This window comes from Orycteropus afer, unplaced genomic scaffold (genome assembly GCF_000298275.1).
Source record: "Orycteropus afer afer isolate SDZICR_OR568_19922 unplaced genomic scaffold, OryAfe1.0 scaffold00014, whole genome shotgun sequence".
Classification (NCBI taxonomy): domain Eukaryota; kingdom Metazoa; phylum Chordata; class Mammalia; order Tubulidentata; family Orycteropodidae; genus Orycteropus; species Orycteropus afer.
Genome location: NW_006921601.1, coordinates 14,542,234 through 14,560,937, shown reverse-complemented (window position 1 = coordinate 14,560,937; position 18,704 = coordinate 14,542,234). Strand labels below are relative to the sequence as shown.

The following is an 18,704-nucleotide window of genomic DNA, read 5'->3' as shown; positions in this document are numbered from 1 at the left end:
ACACACATATATTTAATTTCTTTTGAAATCTGTCCTGCTTTTTAAGTCAGACATTTGTAGGGTCGTCTTTTTCTCTTTTGCCAATATTTGGTAAAACTGCAAAGATCCAAGTATTAAGCTGCAGAAATTACAATTTAGACTCAAAAAGCCTTTATTTCATAATGCATTATAAGACCAAATTGTGTTCTTCTAAAATTGTGCATTTCTCTCTTTTACAAAACATTGAAGATATTTTTTTCTGGATTGATTTGTTTTGCTTATTATGCCCAAAGAGACATCTACCAATACAGTGTGGGATTTTGAGTCTCTTTCAAGAACTTAAAATATTAGAAAATTAGTAGCCTACTTCTTTTGGACACTTACTTGTCCAAGCATTTTTAGTTTAAGTGGGTAAATTAAGTAAGTGGCTTTGAACCAACCTGTAAGTATTTATGGGCACTAATACTAAATAGTACTGACCAGTGGGTATTGATGTAGATAGAGGAAAGGAAGAGAAAGCTGGTTTTACAGGGAAGAATTGACTTTTAGTGTTGAGAATAGAAATACTTGTTAATTCTCCAAGAAAATTTTGCTTCTGAAATACACTAAAACATGTTAGCACGGCTGTAGTATTAACCTTTCCTACAGGTAGCATAGTGCCTAAGGCACATGACTACTAACCAGATGGCTGGCGGTTCAGACCCACCAGCCACTCCTCAGAAGGAAGATGGGGCAAGGGCAATCTACTTCCATAGTGATACTTCCTCGGAAACCCAAGGAGGGGTCACTATGAGTCAGGTCCGACTCAACGGCACATAACAACAACAACAACACAACATAAAATTCCTTATTGTTACAAACTTGAACTATTTTTAAATGTCTTTAATATTTAAATCTGTATTTTAGGATTTAAAACAAAACAAAGCAAACCAAAAACAACAACAACAACAACAAAAAACACTGCCATCTAGTTGATTCTGACTCATAGTGACCCTATAGGACAGAGTAGAACTGCCCCATATGGTTTCTAAAGCTGTAAGTCTTTATGGAAACAGATTGCTTCATCATTCTCTTGTGGAGCATCTTTTGGTTAGCAGCTGAATGCTTTAACCACTGCATCACCAGTAACATCTCTCACTGCCATCCAGTCTGTCCCAACTCATAGCGACCCCTCCTTGGGTTTCCAAGGCAGTTATCACTATGGAAGTAGATTGCCCAGTCTTCTTCTGAGGAGTGGCTGGTGGGTTTGAACCACCAGCCTTCTGGTTAGCAGCCAAATGCCTTAGGCACTATGCCACTGGAGCTCCTATCAGTAGGATAGAACAACAAAATTCTTATTTACTTAAAGAAGAATCATGCCAAAATCCCAATGTAGGGGATGTATGATCCTAAACTCACCATTATATGAGAATAGAATTTTCTATTTGCTATTTTCTTTCTGTGTAAACAGAATATTTGCCAATTAGTTAATAACCTTTTATGTTATTAAACATGTAGATTTATTTAAGAGCATCAGTGGAGAGTATCTATTTACAACGTATTATAAGTGTGAAGATAATATGAGATAATTATCTTTTTTACTCATTTTAACTACAATATAAGATAATGGCCTTTTAGGTGTATGTTCTGTGGCTACTATGAATGACCCATATACAGAAATTCTTTAGAAATGGACTTTTGTATAATGGTTGGTAAAATACTGCTCATTTAGGCCATTGGGAAAAATATATCACAGCATTGTGTAGACATGTCTACTTAAATATATTTGTAAAGCAACAACAGCAACAAAAAGCCTTTCTGGGTGTGTGACATTTTCCATTTCAGTTGTAGAAAAGGGTGCAATGTTGAAATAGTTTGAGGCATGGGACAGGTGGTCAAGCTCTGTAATCCAGAAAGAAAGGTACCCAATACACGATTTCATTTCACGTGTTGTTTTTCAGGAGATGGTTGCAATCAGTCACCTTGCATATGGTTTGAAAAAGGCTTGTCTCACTGGCAAGCAAACTGTTATTTAAGTACACAATCCACTCTACTACTGAAACAGTTTTGCCAAACTTATCCAAGTATTCTCACATGCTTAAAGATGGTATAAATATCATTTATAGCTAGCAGTTTTCTTCAGCCTATATGGAATGTCTTCCTGCTGCCTGATCTAAGTGTCCCAGTTTACATTATGGCCTTTACTGCCTCTGTTTGATGGAGTGATCAGTAAAAATTTAATGACACTATAAAATAATAAAAATGTCATTAATTTACCACGGATCTTGGATGCAGTGGTTGTAAAGTTACATTAATAAACAGAATATTTTTTACAACAAAAAGCATTGTTACGTGGGCACGTATAAATAACACACATAAATTTAAGAGCAATTTTACTGTTAGCACACACATTATTATGGAATAGCCAATAAGTGTATAAAACATAGTATATAAAATTTTATTAAAATATACTGTGCACATCAAAAATTCAGCTTTTATCTAAGTGCAAAGAAAAGCCATTATTGTGTGCTTACTGTTTCATTGCTGTTCTTTCCCCAGATCACAATTTTACATTTGTTGCCAGTAAGAGGGAGTTGACTTTTTTTTCCTAGATGAAAACAAGCCTCTGATCTTTTAGTTCCCCAAATCTATTCTCTCTCTCCACTGATGCAAAGACAAAACTGATCACTCTTGCTGTGGTAGGGAGGGAAAAGCTGCTAATTTAATGCAAAGTTAAAAATAATGTCTGAGGAGTTGAATGGTTTGGTCAGTGACTCTGGAAATAAGGGATAATAATGTAGCAGTCTATCTGTCATCACTGAGGCTGCCCCATCACTGACTCTGATAATATGTGAAGATGATGGATGCTACCGTCTTGTGGCTTGTAACATTTAACATTCATCAGCTCTCACTAAAGGGGGCTTTATCATTTAAATATCTTTATTTAATATGCAACATCTACCTCATACATCATAATTTCAAAGCACTTAGAGAGCCAACAGTCCTACAACACAGCAGAGCTGACTAATTTTTTCAGTAACTTTTATGTTGCCTGCATGTTTGTGACTGACAATGCATAAGTAAGTATCTGATCACATTGCTGAATGTAAAATGTGGATTTCACTGCCCACATGAAGACTGGGGAATTCTCATAGGGGGTTGGGATTCAATTAGCACTGAAATATTTTTTTATATGTTCAAAACATGTTTCTTGGGAACGATATAGATTATAAGAGCTACTCCAAGTGCATAGAGAAATGTGGAGTTAAGAACTTGCTACTCATAGTGTATATTTGTCCCTATCAGGGCATCCCAGTTCCCTGTAATGGCCTGAATTTGTATCCTTTTGGAACTAAAGTATCTTTCTGCCCACGTCACATCCTGTATTTACTGGGTTCATGCTCAACCTCACTGGTGAAATCTTTGTTTAGCTCAGCTGCCCAGAGCTAACTTATAGACATCAGGCCCTCTTATCTTATAGTTATGTGGCTGGCAAATAAATATTCTGAGCTATTCTTTGAAGAAAAGAAGGAAATCTTCTGGGAGACTAGGTGGAAATTTATATGAAAGGGCATAGCTTTGTAGGGTCCCTCTTTAATCTCAAATACAAGTGCTTAATATTACCAAATTTACAATGCAGTCTATTGCCCAAAACAATTTTTATCATTGATTCATTTTCTGCCTATTTAACAAGTATTACATGGGATATTCTGCCTTGACTTCTACTTTGTCAAAATATTGATATTTTATAGAGAAAGTATCTCGGCAGAAGAATTTTTTTTTCAATAAAGTCGGAGAAAATGTATGACTTCAAAGACACTGTGAATGTGTAGTTGAATGTTCTGAATGTTTTTTGTTATGATTAAAAACAAGCTGATACTACTGAATTGTGAGTGCACTTCATTTTTTATAAAAGAAAAGATATTATCATCATGTAAGCTTTGTTGTCTTAGGATTTTACAAACCATGGCATGTAATTTTCCCTCTTCTCCTTCCTTGTCAAAATATTGATATTCTTTCAGGAACTTTATTTTTTTTATACTGAGAATATTTTCCGGTAAAATCAAAGAGAATGAATGACTAGAAAGATACTTGAAATATGCATATTGATAGGTAGTACGGTCTGTTGATTTTCAGAGAAAGCTGTTTTTTCCCCCATGAAAATACAGTTAAAGGTGGTTCTTCCAAGAAGATTGCAGGTGTCACATCAAAACTCCTTTTGCATTTAACATAGGGAAACCATTCACATGCAAATATTTGAAATTTGAAACAATGTGATAAAACAAAGGTTGAATATTTTGCTTTCCGTGGTACTACTCATCTTCACTTTAATTCTTTTCCTCTACATCATGACAACCAAAAGTGCTACTTGAAAGTAGAAATGGGCTGATTAAAAGCAGCTGTCCTCCCAAGACAATGTGGGAAACTCCCACATGGCTTGGGTTGCTTTCTGTTGTGTCCTGCATCTGGGTTAATTTGTTCTTGTGGTGCAGCAGTGTTTTCACATCAGAAGCTATTGGGAAACCATACCTAATTTGATTTTTATTTTCATTCAGTTTTCTACAAGTGTTACATTTCAGAGGTTTTCCCACATACCGCTATTATAACTAGTTAGTGTTACCCAGTTGGGGAAATTCATAATAATAATTTTGTTGTAAATCTTTCATAAAAATGGTGCTAGATTAAAGCAAGGCTTACGCTGTGCTTTCTTCCAGCACAGATTCCAACGCATATCATGATGAAGGGAAACTGGAAGAGTTCCTGCACAATTTGAGTGATGGGAATTAATTATAGAAATATAATGATATTCAAAAATAATCATATTAGAAAGCACAAATGTAGTGAGGCTGTACAAATGAGGCACAGCCTCTATCAAGTAATTGTATGTTTGCTCTTTAAGAATGTTTCCAAGTTTCTAAACATCTTATAGAAGAGAAGACTCACAGTGTTTCCATCTACTGCCGAACATGCTCAGTACAGAACTAGGTCATTGAACAATAGAGTGAACAGCAATCAGCACTCTACTGCTGCATAATGCATTAAGTATAACATGCAAAAACCATTCCCGGAGCTGGAAGCTTCTATTTCATGTCTGTAAATTCAAGCTGACATGACATTTAATATTGTTTCATAGTAATGAACAACAAGGTTTCATTCATTCATAAGCCAAGTTTGAGCTTGAAGAGTAACACGGACGCAAGAGGGGTAGATGGGCTGTGTTTCTGTAGACAAGAACACCCTATTAAAGATGGTCAGTAGCCCTCTGCTACTGATCCCGAGAGCTGTAGAGGGAGCTTTCATTGTAATGCTTCAGACTTCTGCTCCTGGAAGAACTGATTAACAAGGATGACAGCATGGGGCTTCCTCCTGTAGTGGCAGGAGTATTTGACTTTCATGACTTGATGGCTGACTAGGATGTCCTCTTTTTCAGAAGTCAGAGTTTAAACTTCTAGTCAAAGCAGTAGTATCAATATGGTATCATCTAGTCTGCCTGCTTTGAATTGTCCTTGAAATTCTCTTGCATAACATTGTGATTTGTACTTCCCCAGAACACCAGTGCAAACGATGATCTCCAAATGGGAAAATTCCTCTCCCATTAATGTAGAAGTGTGCTTTTAAGTACGAATTGCTTCTTCGTGTTTGGCACTTTTGGCGTATACCTCTCAATCGCATTCCTTTTAGGTTACTGGAGAAAGTCCAAGAGACAGAAGATGTTCGGTACAGCTCTGGCAGGTTCCCTGTCACAGGTTTCCTTTCTTCACAGGAACTATGGTTTAGATTCTGTCGGCACTGCCAATGCCACATTCAAGCTCTAGTGGAATCTTCTGGAAAGAATTTCTGAGCCTACATTGGTCAGAAATGATGTTTATAAATCCAAGTTTTGCCCATTAAGTGAGATAGAAATTGGAAGGAAAAGTGGCTGCTCTGGAAGCTAGAATAAACCTTCTGATTATTCTTTCCTCTAGGAAAGAACACGCTTTGAGAATTTGGGGCCGCAGTTAACAGGGAAGTCAAGTGAAGACGGAAAGCTGGGCCCAGGTGTCATCGACCTTACTCGGCCAGAAGATGCAGAGGGTGAGTGGCTTTTCCTTAGCTCTTCTCTGCTGTTCCATGTGTTTCCAAAGATGTGTCTGAGTTAGATGTGTGGTATTTCTTTAGTTATCAACTAGATTTTCTAGGCAAAGCAGAAGAATGTTAGTTTTCATTATTTGTCATAGTTGAGGACTTTGAGAAGATTTCTATATTACAGAGAACATAGCAATCTAAGTACTTTGGTGAGTCATTTAAAAGTTTTAAAATAAAGTTTCAGTGCACAGAAGTCTGTGTTTCATCTGCCTCACTGCATTTTTGCTAAAAAAAAAAGCAAAGGAAGTTTAAAAAAAAGAAACACACTCTGAATCTAGTGATTTCCAGGTGCAGTCAAACCATTTGGGAAATTAAATGATGGTTTACAGCAAATAAAATTAATAATTGCTTGGGGAAGACGGCACCAACCAGCCCATGCCTGGGCACTTGTTGTTGTTGTTATGTGCCTGTCGAGTCGGACCCAACTCATAGCGACCCCTCCTTGGGTTTCCGAGGCAGTATCACTACGGAAGTAGCACCAGCCATCACTAAAGTCTTGGTCAAAAGACTAATTTTACTCTCAGAATGTTCACCCACAGCACTGTCAATGCCTGTCTCCTCCTCTTCCCTTTTTGTTTGTTTGTTTTAAATGCACAAGCAGCAAATCAGCAGAAATTGCTCCCCAGAGGCTGGGTACAATTTATGAGTTAGGTCAGCACTTCGGTAGTAATGTTGCCTGGTTATTTACTGTGTCATCATCACAGAGTAGGGACTGGTTTTCCCGTTAGCTGTTTCTTTGGCAAAATCCCTCCCAGCAGTCAGGGAAGATTAATTTGTTCTCTTCAGAGTAACACAATACTTCACCCATCTCAGGTCTCAAGCTGAAGTCCTCCTTTAGCTTGAGGGGATGAATCTTACTAGGATCTCTTCCAGGATTTCTTCCAGGACCCTAATCCCTTGAAAACACATGAAGACATTTTCTAGCACATCTGAGTTGGGCATGGCTGTAGTGATAGCTTGGGGCAATCCCAGGCAGTTCAGAAATTCCTGGCAGGAGCGCTAAGAGATAGGTAGTGTTAGACATTAGCAAGCATTTCATAGAGTTTCCAGAAGGTAGATTTTCCATACAAGAGATTAATGTTTGATGATAGTCCTAAGGACAAGGTGTTAAATTTTGATTGGTATGCACATGTGTCAGAGAAAGAGAGAGAGAGAGGGAGGGAGGGAGAGAGAGAAAGATTGAGATTCAGGAGAGAGAGCTTTGGAGGGAGAAGGAAGAGAAACAGGAAGGGAGTGGGGATAAAGAGAACTCAAAACCAGAAATATAGTTGCTGTCTTCCTTGAAAAATGTCTTCAGAGCACATTGACATTTTCATAGGCATTTAGAAACAAAGGCTTTTCCACTGGTGAGGGTTGTGTTTCTTCAGCCTGGGGAGCCAGGGAGTCCGAATGATGGTGCACACACAGTTACTCATCAAACAACAACACAGACTACAGCTGACCTGAAAGTCTATGTGGAAGTCTTTCAGGTCTGGCCCATCTAAATTTTGTTGGATGATTATACTGTAGAGTAGTTAAATCTTTGATCTAAGACATTGAAATAAATAGTTTCCATCACTTTCAAAATTATTTGACCTGTTCATTTGGCCACACCTAGGAACTACAAAGTTCTAGCACCCTATTCTTTCTCTCACAGACACTCATCATTCTTGGTTTCTTAACTGTCAGTTGCTTTAGTAATGCTGAGATGCTGTAGTTGATGATATCTTGTGCTTTAGTAGGTTACAAATTACTGTAAGAGTTATCAACCATTATGAAAGGAAAAAAATGAAAAACTTAACTATAGAGAAACATATTGTATAGAAATATGGAATAGCCAGACTTTCTAGATTCAAAGCAATATTATTTTCCTGGCTACTATGGATTTGTTTGTTTGGCAAGCATTTATTGAGTACTAATATGTCAGAAAGGAGCTCTGTTGGCATAGTGGATAAGGCATTTGGCTGCTAACCAGGTCAGTGGTTCAAACCCACCAGCAGGTCTGCAGAAGGAAGATGGGCAATCTACTTCCATAAAGATCTACAGCCTCAGAAACCCAGTGAGGGTTGCTATCAGTCAGAATCAACTCAATGACAGTGAGTTTGATTTGGTTTGAATATGCCAGAGAATAAGCTTTTTACACAAATTTTCTCATTTAAAACTTATGCAACTCTAAAAAGAAGGTATTGTTATAATTACTCCATTTTATGGAGAAGAAAATTGAGGTTGAGAGAAATTAAGTAACTTGCAGTAGGCCATATGGCTAGTAGAGATGAGATGGATTCCAAGCAGTCTAGCTCCAGAAACCAAGCTCTTAAATACTGGGTTATACTCCACCTTCTGTACATACAGATAAATATGTGGTGCCTATGTTTTACTGAGCAAATTCCTTGTGACCTTCTTTAGTATGGTCCATTTCCTCTCCCCTAAATATAGCAAGTCATGTCATACACGAGCTCTCATGTTACTCTGTCACACATAGCAGCAATGCCTGATGAGTGTAACAGTAGAAGGGCTGTAGTGGTCCAGAAGCTTAAGGAGTGTGTGAAAACCTCCCTTAAGAAGCTTGCCCACAGTGCCATTGAGGCCTCATGTGCTTTTGGGGCACTGTGAGTTCATGAATGGAGTCAAGTTACCTGCTCTAATACTGACAGAAGCCTTTGTGAGGACTGCTGGGATGGGTAGCAGGCTTCTGCTGACTTGAGGCTATTTCCTGGCATCTGTTCAAGTGTAAGCTGATTGCAAAGCTTGCTGGAGTTACAGTTTTTATTAAAATCAATGGAGATAACAGGTATGCATAATCCTTTCTTCACTCTGATCCCTCATATTTCCCTTAAAAAGAAGATTGGAGTGACGTATAAGAATAACTAAGAAATTCATTCAGTCAGTTAGTCCATGGTTCAGGAAACATTTACTGAGTGTCTACTATGTGCCAGTCTCTGAATTAGCCATTGAGTATACTATGGAAAGCAAACTAGGTATGTCCCTCACCTCTTGGAGCTTACAGTCTAGTGAGGGAAGATAGGAAATTAAAAGGAAAATACATAACTGCATAATTATTACTGAGAAGAGTGCTGTTAAGATCTGGACTAGGTCTTCTTTGTGCTGCCACAGACAACTCAGGGCAAAACCTACTTGTTGGTAGGTGCTTTCAAATCAGATTTGACTCATAGTGACCCTTCGTACAACAGAACGAAACACTACTCAATCCTGTACCATGCTCACAATCATTGCCATGCTTGAGCCCATCATCACAGCCACTGTGTCAATCTGTCTTTTTGAATGTCTTCCTCTTTTTTGCTGACCCTCTACTTTACCCAGCATGCTGGGCAAATACCTACTTAGGTAATCTCAATTGACAGGGAATTTTGTGGCTCTAATCCACACATGGTCATCTCCAGGTTTCCTCTGGGTTTGGAACAGCAATTCGAGGCGGCTGTACCCTTCCTCCACTTCCACCCCATCTGTCTGTAGAGCTTCTATAGTAACTGAAGTAATCAGCCTAGAAGATGAGACCCTGTTCCAGTCAGGCTGCCCATCCTGAAAATGACAGTATCACTTAGTAAGCAATTTATAGACCTGCTTCATAGCCATGGGCATGGAGGCAGTGGGGGAAAGGTCACCAAAAGAGGCAGCTGTGCATGCGTATTAACCACTCATCAAAATCAAATGACAAAACCATATACAAGGAAAACAGAAATTAAAAATATAAAAGGCAAATGCCTTCAAAATTTTATTTTTAAAGTCCAGCTGTTATTTGGCTTGAATGTGACAAGACAGCATTTCTTGTTCACCATGATATTTATAAAACTACAAATTCACTGGTACTGGAGACTTAGGAAACATGCTTAAGGTCTTGTTATACTTTGAAGCAGTTGAAGGCTTAATATGGATTATGTATCCAAAATTTGATAGCTCCTATGTAGAATATGTAAAGAAGAGAGGACGAAATTTGTTCAGTCTGCCACCATGTATGAAGAGTGATGAATAGCTGTTTAAATTTTTATGGACTCGTCTTACAACATTTTCCCTCCCCTTACTCTGCTTCCAAAAGAATTTTCATTGAGTCAATTCCAACTAATAGTGACCTCTACTGGGTTTCCAAGGCTGTAAATCTTTACAGATGCAGATTGCACCATCTTTCTTCCACAGAACAGCTGGTGGGTTCAAACCACTGACCTTTTCGTTAGGAGCCAAATGCTTAACCACTACACCACCAAAGGTCCTTTTACTCTGCTTAGGAGAGAATGATTCTTATCCCAACTCTCCTAATTTCAAGGTTGCATAATATAATATAATATATTGTGGGTGTGTGTGTGTATATATACACACACACATACACACACATACATATATATACATGTGTGTATATGTATACATACACACACACATACATAAAACCAAGCCAAACTAAACCTACTGCCACTGAGTTGATTCCCACTCATACTGACCTTATAGGACACGGCAGAACTGCTCCACAGGATGTCCATGGCTGTAAATCTTTGTGGAAGCAGAAGACCTCATCTTTCTCCTATGGAGTGGTTGGTGGGTTTGAATTGCCAAGCTTTTGGTTAGCAACTGAATGCTTTAAGCATTACACTATCAAGACTTCTTAGAATACATGTGTGTAGATAAACAAAAACCAAACTCACTGCCATCAAGTCGATTCCAACTCATATAGTATAATATATATAATATACAACCTTGAAATTAGGAATGTTGGGAAAAGAATTAGGAGCTTTGGGATAATAGAGAGGGCAGTTGTGGTTCAGTGGTAGAATTCTTTCCTTCCTTGTGTGAGACCTGGTTTCAGTTGCTGGCCAATGCAGCCACCACTCATCTGTCAGTAGGAACTTGCATGTTGCTGTGATGCTAAACAAGTTTCAGTGGCATTTCTAGAAGAAGACGGACTGGGAAGAAAGGCCTGATGATCAATGAAAACCCTATGGATCACAGTGGTTTGATCTACAGTCCATCATGGGATTGGTGCAGAACCAGGCAGTGTTTTGTTCCCTTGTGCATGGGGTCACCATGACTGGAGGCAGCTAATTACAGCAGTAGTATAATTGTAAGGACTCTAGCCTGACTGTTGGGAGATTCGAATAACATTCATTTACTAAGTGACTGGTAGCTCTGGTAGCATAATGCCTAAGGCATTTGACTGCTAACCAGAAGGCCGGCAGTTCAAACCCACCTGCCACTCCTCAGAAGGAAGATTGGGCAATCTACTTCCATAGAGATACTGCCCTGGAAACCCAAGAAGGGGTTGCTATGAGTTGGATCCTACATGATGGCAGTGAGTTTTTTTTTTGTTTGTTTGTTTTTTACTAAGTGACAGCAAACAAGTAACTAATGCCTCTGGGCTTGTTTCTACATCTTTTATAAAAACTGTTTTGTGTCTGATTATCTCTAAGGTCCCTTTCAAATCTATGATTGTAATTAGGACCTTCATAAATAAAACACAGGGTGTTTTAGGTCAGACTTTTGGACCCTAGATTGGAACTGTAATGATGTGCTACCCTCTGTGTATTAAAAATTTGCATTGATTTGAACGGAAATGGATATGTAAACTAAGAATAGCCCCTTTTAGGACCATTGCTCTCAGATTCTCAGATTTGCTTAGAAAGGCTTTATGGATTCATACTGAGTTTGTGAATTGGATATCAGCCAGCATGACCTTAACCTTCTGGTCTTACCCTTCTGAAAGATTCTTTTTTTTTTTTTTTGGTGAACTTATGATTGCTTCTAAGTTCTATCTCTAAGGATAGCTTTATTATTGTCAGCTTAAGCTCTCTGTTTATGAGCAAATAGCAGAGACTACGATTTTTCCTTGTTTCCCTTCAAAATGCACCACTTAATAAGAATGTTCTCTCTTAAAATCTTGATCCTTACTCTGGTAAATCTTTGAAGCTTTTTCATCCCCCTTCCCCTTCTTGAGAGGATCCTTTCCTGTGGTGGAAAAGGAACATTGACTCAAATGGTTCACAGGTCATTCAAGGCAGCAGAAGCAAGCTGTAGCATAATCTGGGGTGGATTTAAGTACTATTACTGCTTATACTTTGGAATGTGAAGGTCATCAGTTCAAGCCCATCAGAATACAGTTCTTTACATTACAACAGTTAGATTCTCAGAAGCGGAATAAAGGAGAGAGGTCATCAAATCTAAAATTTCAGCCAAGAAATCCCTTCTCAGATCCCTCACTTCTGTTAAACCAAAAATCCCAAACCCATTGCTCTGGAGTTGATTCCAACTCATAATGACCCAATGGGACAGAACAGAACTGCTGCATAGGGTTTCCAAGGCTGTAAATCTTCAGAGAAGTAGACTGGCACATCTTTCTCCTAAGAAGTAGCCAATGGGTTTGAGTTGCTGACTTTCTGTTTAGCAGCCAAGTGCTTAACCACTGTACCACCAGGCTCCTTTTACCTCTGTCACTTCTATTAGAATCCCTCTAATAGTCCAATAAAAGAAACCAAAGTCTTGAGGAACACATTCTAATTTTTAGTTCATATATATATATATATATATATATATATATATATATATATATTTGGCCAAAATTTATCTCTGATTTCATACAACTTTTATCCATTGGTTCTGGACTGACTTGTGGATTCTGACAGAATAAAACTTATTATTTCTCTATGTGATACCTTTTTGGATATCTTCTCAAGGTCTAATGCATTGATATAGAGCTGACTGGCAGCACAGTGGTTAAGTGTTTGGCTGCTAAGTGAAAGGTTGGTGGTTTGAACCCACTAGCCACCCCACTGGAGAACGATGTGGTAGTCTGCTTCCTTTAAGATTTACAGCCTTTGATACCCTATTGGGCAGTGGGCTCTGTCCTATACAATCACTCAAGGGCTGTTGTTGCTATGTGCTGTCAAGTCGGAACTGACTCATATAGCGACCCCTCCTTGGGTTTCCGAGGCAGTATCACTATGGAAGTAAATTGCCCCATCTTCCTTCCGAGGAGTGGCTGGTGGGTTTGAACTGCCAACCTTCTGGTTAGCAGTCAAGTGCTTTAGGCACTGCACTACCAGAGCTCCTCATTCAAGGGCTAGGAGACTTAAATTCTGTGTGTTCCATCTAGGCAAATTACTGTCTTTCTCAAAGTTTTGTTACCTGTAAATGAGGAAGTTGAACTAGATGGTTTCCAGTTGACAATTTAACTTGCTAATTTTACTTCCTTATAATTTAAATCATTTATCTTGAAGTCAACTGGAATGCAAAAAGTATCAATTTTAGAGACCATATTATCTTTTAAATAAATGTAGTTGTTGTAGAAATATACCAGAGCTGAGATGACTTTTCCCAAGGAAGTATCCTACAACTAAAGCACATCCCAGGAATTAAAGATGGGGAATTATACATATTTTCACAAAGGCCTAGATAAATATGAAGGGAGCATTAACCAGAGCTGTGCTGTGGGCTTATGGGTTTGGCCTTCCATTGCTGCCAGAAACAGTATGTCCAGACATCTCAGGGACAGGAGTTAGCAAAGCATTCTCTGTGAAATGGCAGGCCGAGGTTTGAGGCCAGAATGGGTAGCCCCAGAGGCCCTTGTTATGGTGAAGACTGAGTAACAGCCACCCAGGCTGGGGAGATAAGCAGAGTTCACAAAGCCCTTGGCTTTGGACTAACTCTGTTGTATGAGTATCACAAAAATGTATTTTACTGTGGATATAAACAGTTTTAGAGGATCCTGTGCACCAGTTTATATCAGTACTATATATAAAGTGCAGCTCTCTTAAACAAGCAAATAAACTTCTCTTAAAGAAATATATTTGCTGTGTCTTAAAAGCTCCCAAATAACTTTTAATGTTGGTAAAAAACAATTTCCATTGAACCCTCCAAGTGATGGATAGTCCTGATGGGGCGAGAGAGTGAAATGTCAAGATTCCTGTATAACTCCATCCCCTAATGCTCCGTAAAGGAAATTCAACCTGCTTCTTAGAGTTGCTTAAGCTAGAAAGCCCTATCAAAGGCCCAGCCTCCTTTTAGTGAGGAATATATTATTGTTGTCATGTGCTGTTGAGTCGATTCCAATAGGACAGAGTAGAACTAACCCAGAGGGATTCCTAGGCTATAATCTTTATGGGAACAGATCACCAAGTCTTTTTCCCTATAGATCCCTGGTGGGTTCAAACCATCAACCTTTAGGTTCACAGGTGAGGTCTTAACCACAGAGTCACCAAGGCTCCTTACTGAAGCTCAATAGCTTTTTATGTTCCCTTCTCTGAAGAGATGTCAATGACAAAGTGTATAATCACCACACACACACACACACACACACAAAATTATTTACTTTTTGGGTTGATTCTTCTTAACCCTGGGAAGGAGTCTGTCTATTCCATTTCTCCAACTTGCTGCAACAACTGAAAAATTAACACCACGACCATGGAAATTAGACCCACGACCACAGCAACCAGCCTGCATTCCCAGTGGAACTGCAACATCAATTCATGCTTCCTTAGCAGTATGTATGTCTGCTTCACCTAAACCAACAAATTAGAATAAATCTTCACTGACAGAGGTCTGTCTGCCATGCTTGGATTAACTGTCTCTTTTGAGGTGTGGACTGTGTCTAGTTCTCTGCCCCATAATTCTTTCTCTCCTTGCAGCAAGAGCCCTTTGATTTCCCACCTGCAGGCAATAGAATCCATCCTAACATTAGACTGGTGAGAGTTATAGAGTATCAGGCCAATAGTGAGTGTCCTTTAAATTTCCTATACCTAAGGTGAGATACAATCCTATTCTGAAATACATGAGGTCACCTGGATAGAGTGGGAGAACAATGTGGAACAAAACTCAGTCATAAAAAAGACCAGGTTTACTGGTCCGACAGAGCCTGGTGAGACCCTGCAAGATTACGGCCCCTAGTTATCTTTCAGGTCTGGAATTGAACTCACTCCTGTGGCTTCCAGCCAAACAATAGACTAACATATAGGGTGACTAGTTACATCAGGTAGATACACTCCTTAGAAGGATCAATCATGGGAGAACAGAAGGGCAGTATTTGCACAGGGAGACAGCTCAGGGGGCAGAAATGAATAGGAAAGATGGACACAGGGAAGAGGTAACTACAGGGAAGAAGAAGGAAGAGAGTTGTTAGGTTGTGGGAAATGCAGTCAATGTCATGAAACAAAATGTGTATGAATTGCTGTATGGCAAATGAATTTGCTCTGTAAACTTTCACCCAAATCACAGTTTTTAAAAAAACAAACAGGGTTGTCATGAGTCAGAATGTACTCAATGGCAAGTGGTCTCAGGTATGGAATTGGTCAAGATTGGATTTAGAGACCAACCTTTTTACCTAATTGGCCTCTCCTTCTCTTCAAGTTCTGATACTTGTGCTTCTAATTTGTTCCAAAAAGGCAGTACCCATCTAGCCCACCCTCTTAACAACCCATTTTCTATTACTGAGCTCTTATCTTTACTTTTTCTTTAACTAAGACATTCTTATCTTTGAATATATCCTTCTAGTTTCCATATATCATTTCACTCTGCTTGTTTTTCACTAACTGGTGGCTTAAATTCACTACCTGCTGTCTGTTTTTATACTCTTTAGAGGTAGTTCTCTGCAGAGGCACTAGCCAGGTTTTCCTAATCGGCATCTGTCCCTGCTCAGGGTCTTCCAGTCTTTACTTTTACCAACATGTTCAATCAAGTTATAATTTAGTGGTTATCCCTTATGTGCACAGCATGGTTATGGACATGGAGGGGAAGATTTTTTTAAAAGATAGAATAAACTATGTTCTCCAACATCTAATAATGTAGCTGGGATTACAAAGCTAGTACACATAGAAAACAAAGGAACAAAGTCCAAATTCTTCAGCCTGGCATTTAAGATCTTCCACAGTATTGAATCCAACTATCTCTATAACCTGTTCAACAAATATTTACTGAGTGCAAATAAGTGCAAATAAGTGTTGGCTTGTGGGGAACACAAAGATGAGAGAGAGGTGCTTCCCTCTTTCTTCCTTTCAGGACCTTCCTTATGAATGACTGTGTGCTTTACTGTCTCTGTATCTGGTTGCATTATCCCCTCAACTGAAAGGTCTTCTTTTTGTCTCTTTGTTTATTCCCAAACCTAGGCTTATCCCCAGCCACACTTCAATCAGGCCTTCCAGAATCATAGGTGTCCATGAAGCTACAGCTTCCTGCTCTAAACAGCACTTCCTTTCTGTTTCTCTCATGGTGTACTTAATTGCCAGGCTAAGGAATTTGGACTTTGCCACCAAATTAACAGGCATTAACTTTTAGTTCAAGATTGACTTGGATTACATAGGTTAAGAATAATGGAAAACCAGCTGTTAGATATGTTGATCTTAGAGATCTCTTAGTCTCTTTATTCTTCTGATCTCTTTCATATCCTTTCAGAAAGGCAGTTTGACTGGGCATCTTTCCATTTATATTGTGAGAAAGCTGAGCAGGTGTTAGGAGGGTTTTCATTCAAATCATATTAAAAATAACTCCTTTTCTCCTCTCCTTCTGGATATATTATTCATATATGTATGATTTTCATTTTGTCTACTGTGACTGATCGATGCCTTAACAAATTAGTCTTGTACTTTTGCCTCTCACTTAGGAGAGTGATTTTTTTTTTCAATTGCTTTGATTCAGTGGATACTTACATCTTAGACATGATGCCCCAAGGTGGGTTGTGGTACCAGAGGGAAGAAGTTGTGTAAGAATCTATCAGCATTTGCATTATACTGTGAACTGTTATGTTTAGGAGTAGGCTATAAAAAGTAACTCTGAACTAAAGTTTAATATCACAAGGCTCTACACTGGAGAGAAGAATTTCATAAGCAGTATACTTAACCTTTTATATTTATACTAAAAATATAAATTGAAGATACACACATACACACACACAGGCATAGGTAACTTCCATGGCAGAGAAACCACTTCATGCTGCTTCAATGTAAGATCATTTTTCAGTAGGAAGGCTGATCCTGCATGAGGACAAAATGCAAAGGATCATGGCTGCTCCATGTTGAAGAGTTAGAGTTGTTACTAGGGAAGAAAGAAAAACCAACTTTCAAATATCTCTGAAACTTGTATGTTCTCCATCTATTACAGGCTTCTAGTCAACAATCCTAATCCTTTGTCATTCCAGTCCATCTTTTATAAGAAGCTGGTCCATAAATTCACAAGATAGTCTCTTTTTTCTGTCTCTGTCTAGGTTGTATGGTCTGGTTAATGTTCTCACATATGTGAGCTAGGGAGATAACAAGATGGTCTTTCTTCGTTCGGCCTTATGAATACTCGTTATATTTTAGTTCTATACCACATTGACTCTTTTGAAATATATTTTAAACTTTTGGGCAGAAGAAAGGCTCCAAAAAGGAGTAAATTGCATTACCCAGCTAATTGGTGAGTTCATTTTTTTTTTAATTGTGATTTGGGTGAAAGTCTATCCACCCGTATACCCGTGTTTGCCTTCACTGACAATGCAGTACTGTATGTGCAAAATGGTACCTCTTTGTTGTCTGTACCTCCCATGTGCCTCTCTACGCCTTCTTCTTCTTCAATGCCACCATGTTGATCACTCACATTTGGTACTTCTTTTCACCCAAATCAATACTTCTCACCCAAATCAATACTTCTCTCTACCTATCTAACAGTGTTCCCTTCCCTCCCCTCCCACCCCTGGTAACCAACAAAGAAAATTTCCTTCCATATAGAAATCTTTCTTTGACTTTTTATAATAACAGACTAATACAATATTTGTCCTTCTGTGTTTGACTTATTTCACTCAGCATAATGTCCTCCAAGTTCATCCATGTTATATGGTGTTTACAGATTCTACATTATTTTTTTAGGGTTGCATACATTGTGTGTATGTACCATAGTTTGGTTATCCATTCTTCTGTTGATGGGCACCTAGGTTGTTTCCATCTTTTGGCTATTGTAAATAGTGCTGCGATGAACATGGGTGTGCATATGTCTTTTCTTGTCATGGTTCTCATTCTTTAGGATATATACCTAGTAATGGAATGGCTGGGTCAAATGATATTTCTAATTCCAACTTTTTAAGGAATCGCTATACTGCTTTCCACAATGGTTGTATCACTTTACAGTCCCACCAGAAGTGTATGAGAGTCCCAATCTCTCCACATCCTTGCCAGCATTTGTTATGTTCTGTCTTGCTGAACTTTGCTACTAGTGCTGGGGCAAGATGGTATCTCATTGTTGTTTGGATTTGCATCTCTTTAATGGCTAATGATCGTGAGCATTTCTTCATATGTTTGTTGGCCACCTGATATCCTCTCTGGTGAAGTGTCTATTCATGTCTTCTGCTCATTTTTTAATTGGATCATTTGTCTTTGTTGTTGAGGTGTTGGAGTTTTCTATAAATTCTAGAGATAAGTCCCCTGTCAGATATGTCATTGCCGAATATTTTTTCCCAATCTGTAGGTTTTCTTTTGACTTTTTTGGAGAAGTCTCTGGAAGTACATAAAAATTTAATTTTTAGAAGGGCCCATTCATCTAGTTTCTCTTCTGCTGTTTGTGCATTTTGTGTTATGCTTGATAGTCTATTTATGCCATATATTGTTGTTGTTGTTATGTGCCGTTGAGTTGGACCCAACTCATAGTGACCCCTCCTTGGGTTTCTGAGGCAGTATCACTAC

The 18,704-nt window shown here is 38.6% G+C and overlaps 1 protein-coding gene across 1 annotated transcript in view; it reads left to right on the top strand.

Annotated features, from left to right (window-relative positions):
* Positions 1-18,704, top strand: part of SOX6 (SRY-box transcription factor 6) — a 544,947-nt gene that overhangs the window by 468,747 nt on the left and 57,496 nt on the right. The window contains exon 12 of the mRNA XM_007956810.1: positions 5,925-6,033. Coding sequence (XP_007955001.1) covers positions 5,925-6,033 — 109 coding nt within the window. The remainder of the gene's footprint in view (positions 1-5,924; positions 6,034-18,704) is intronic.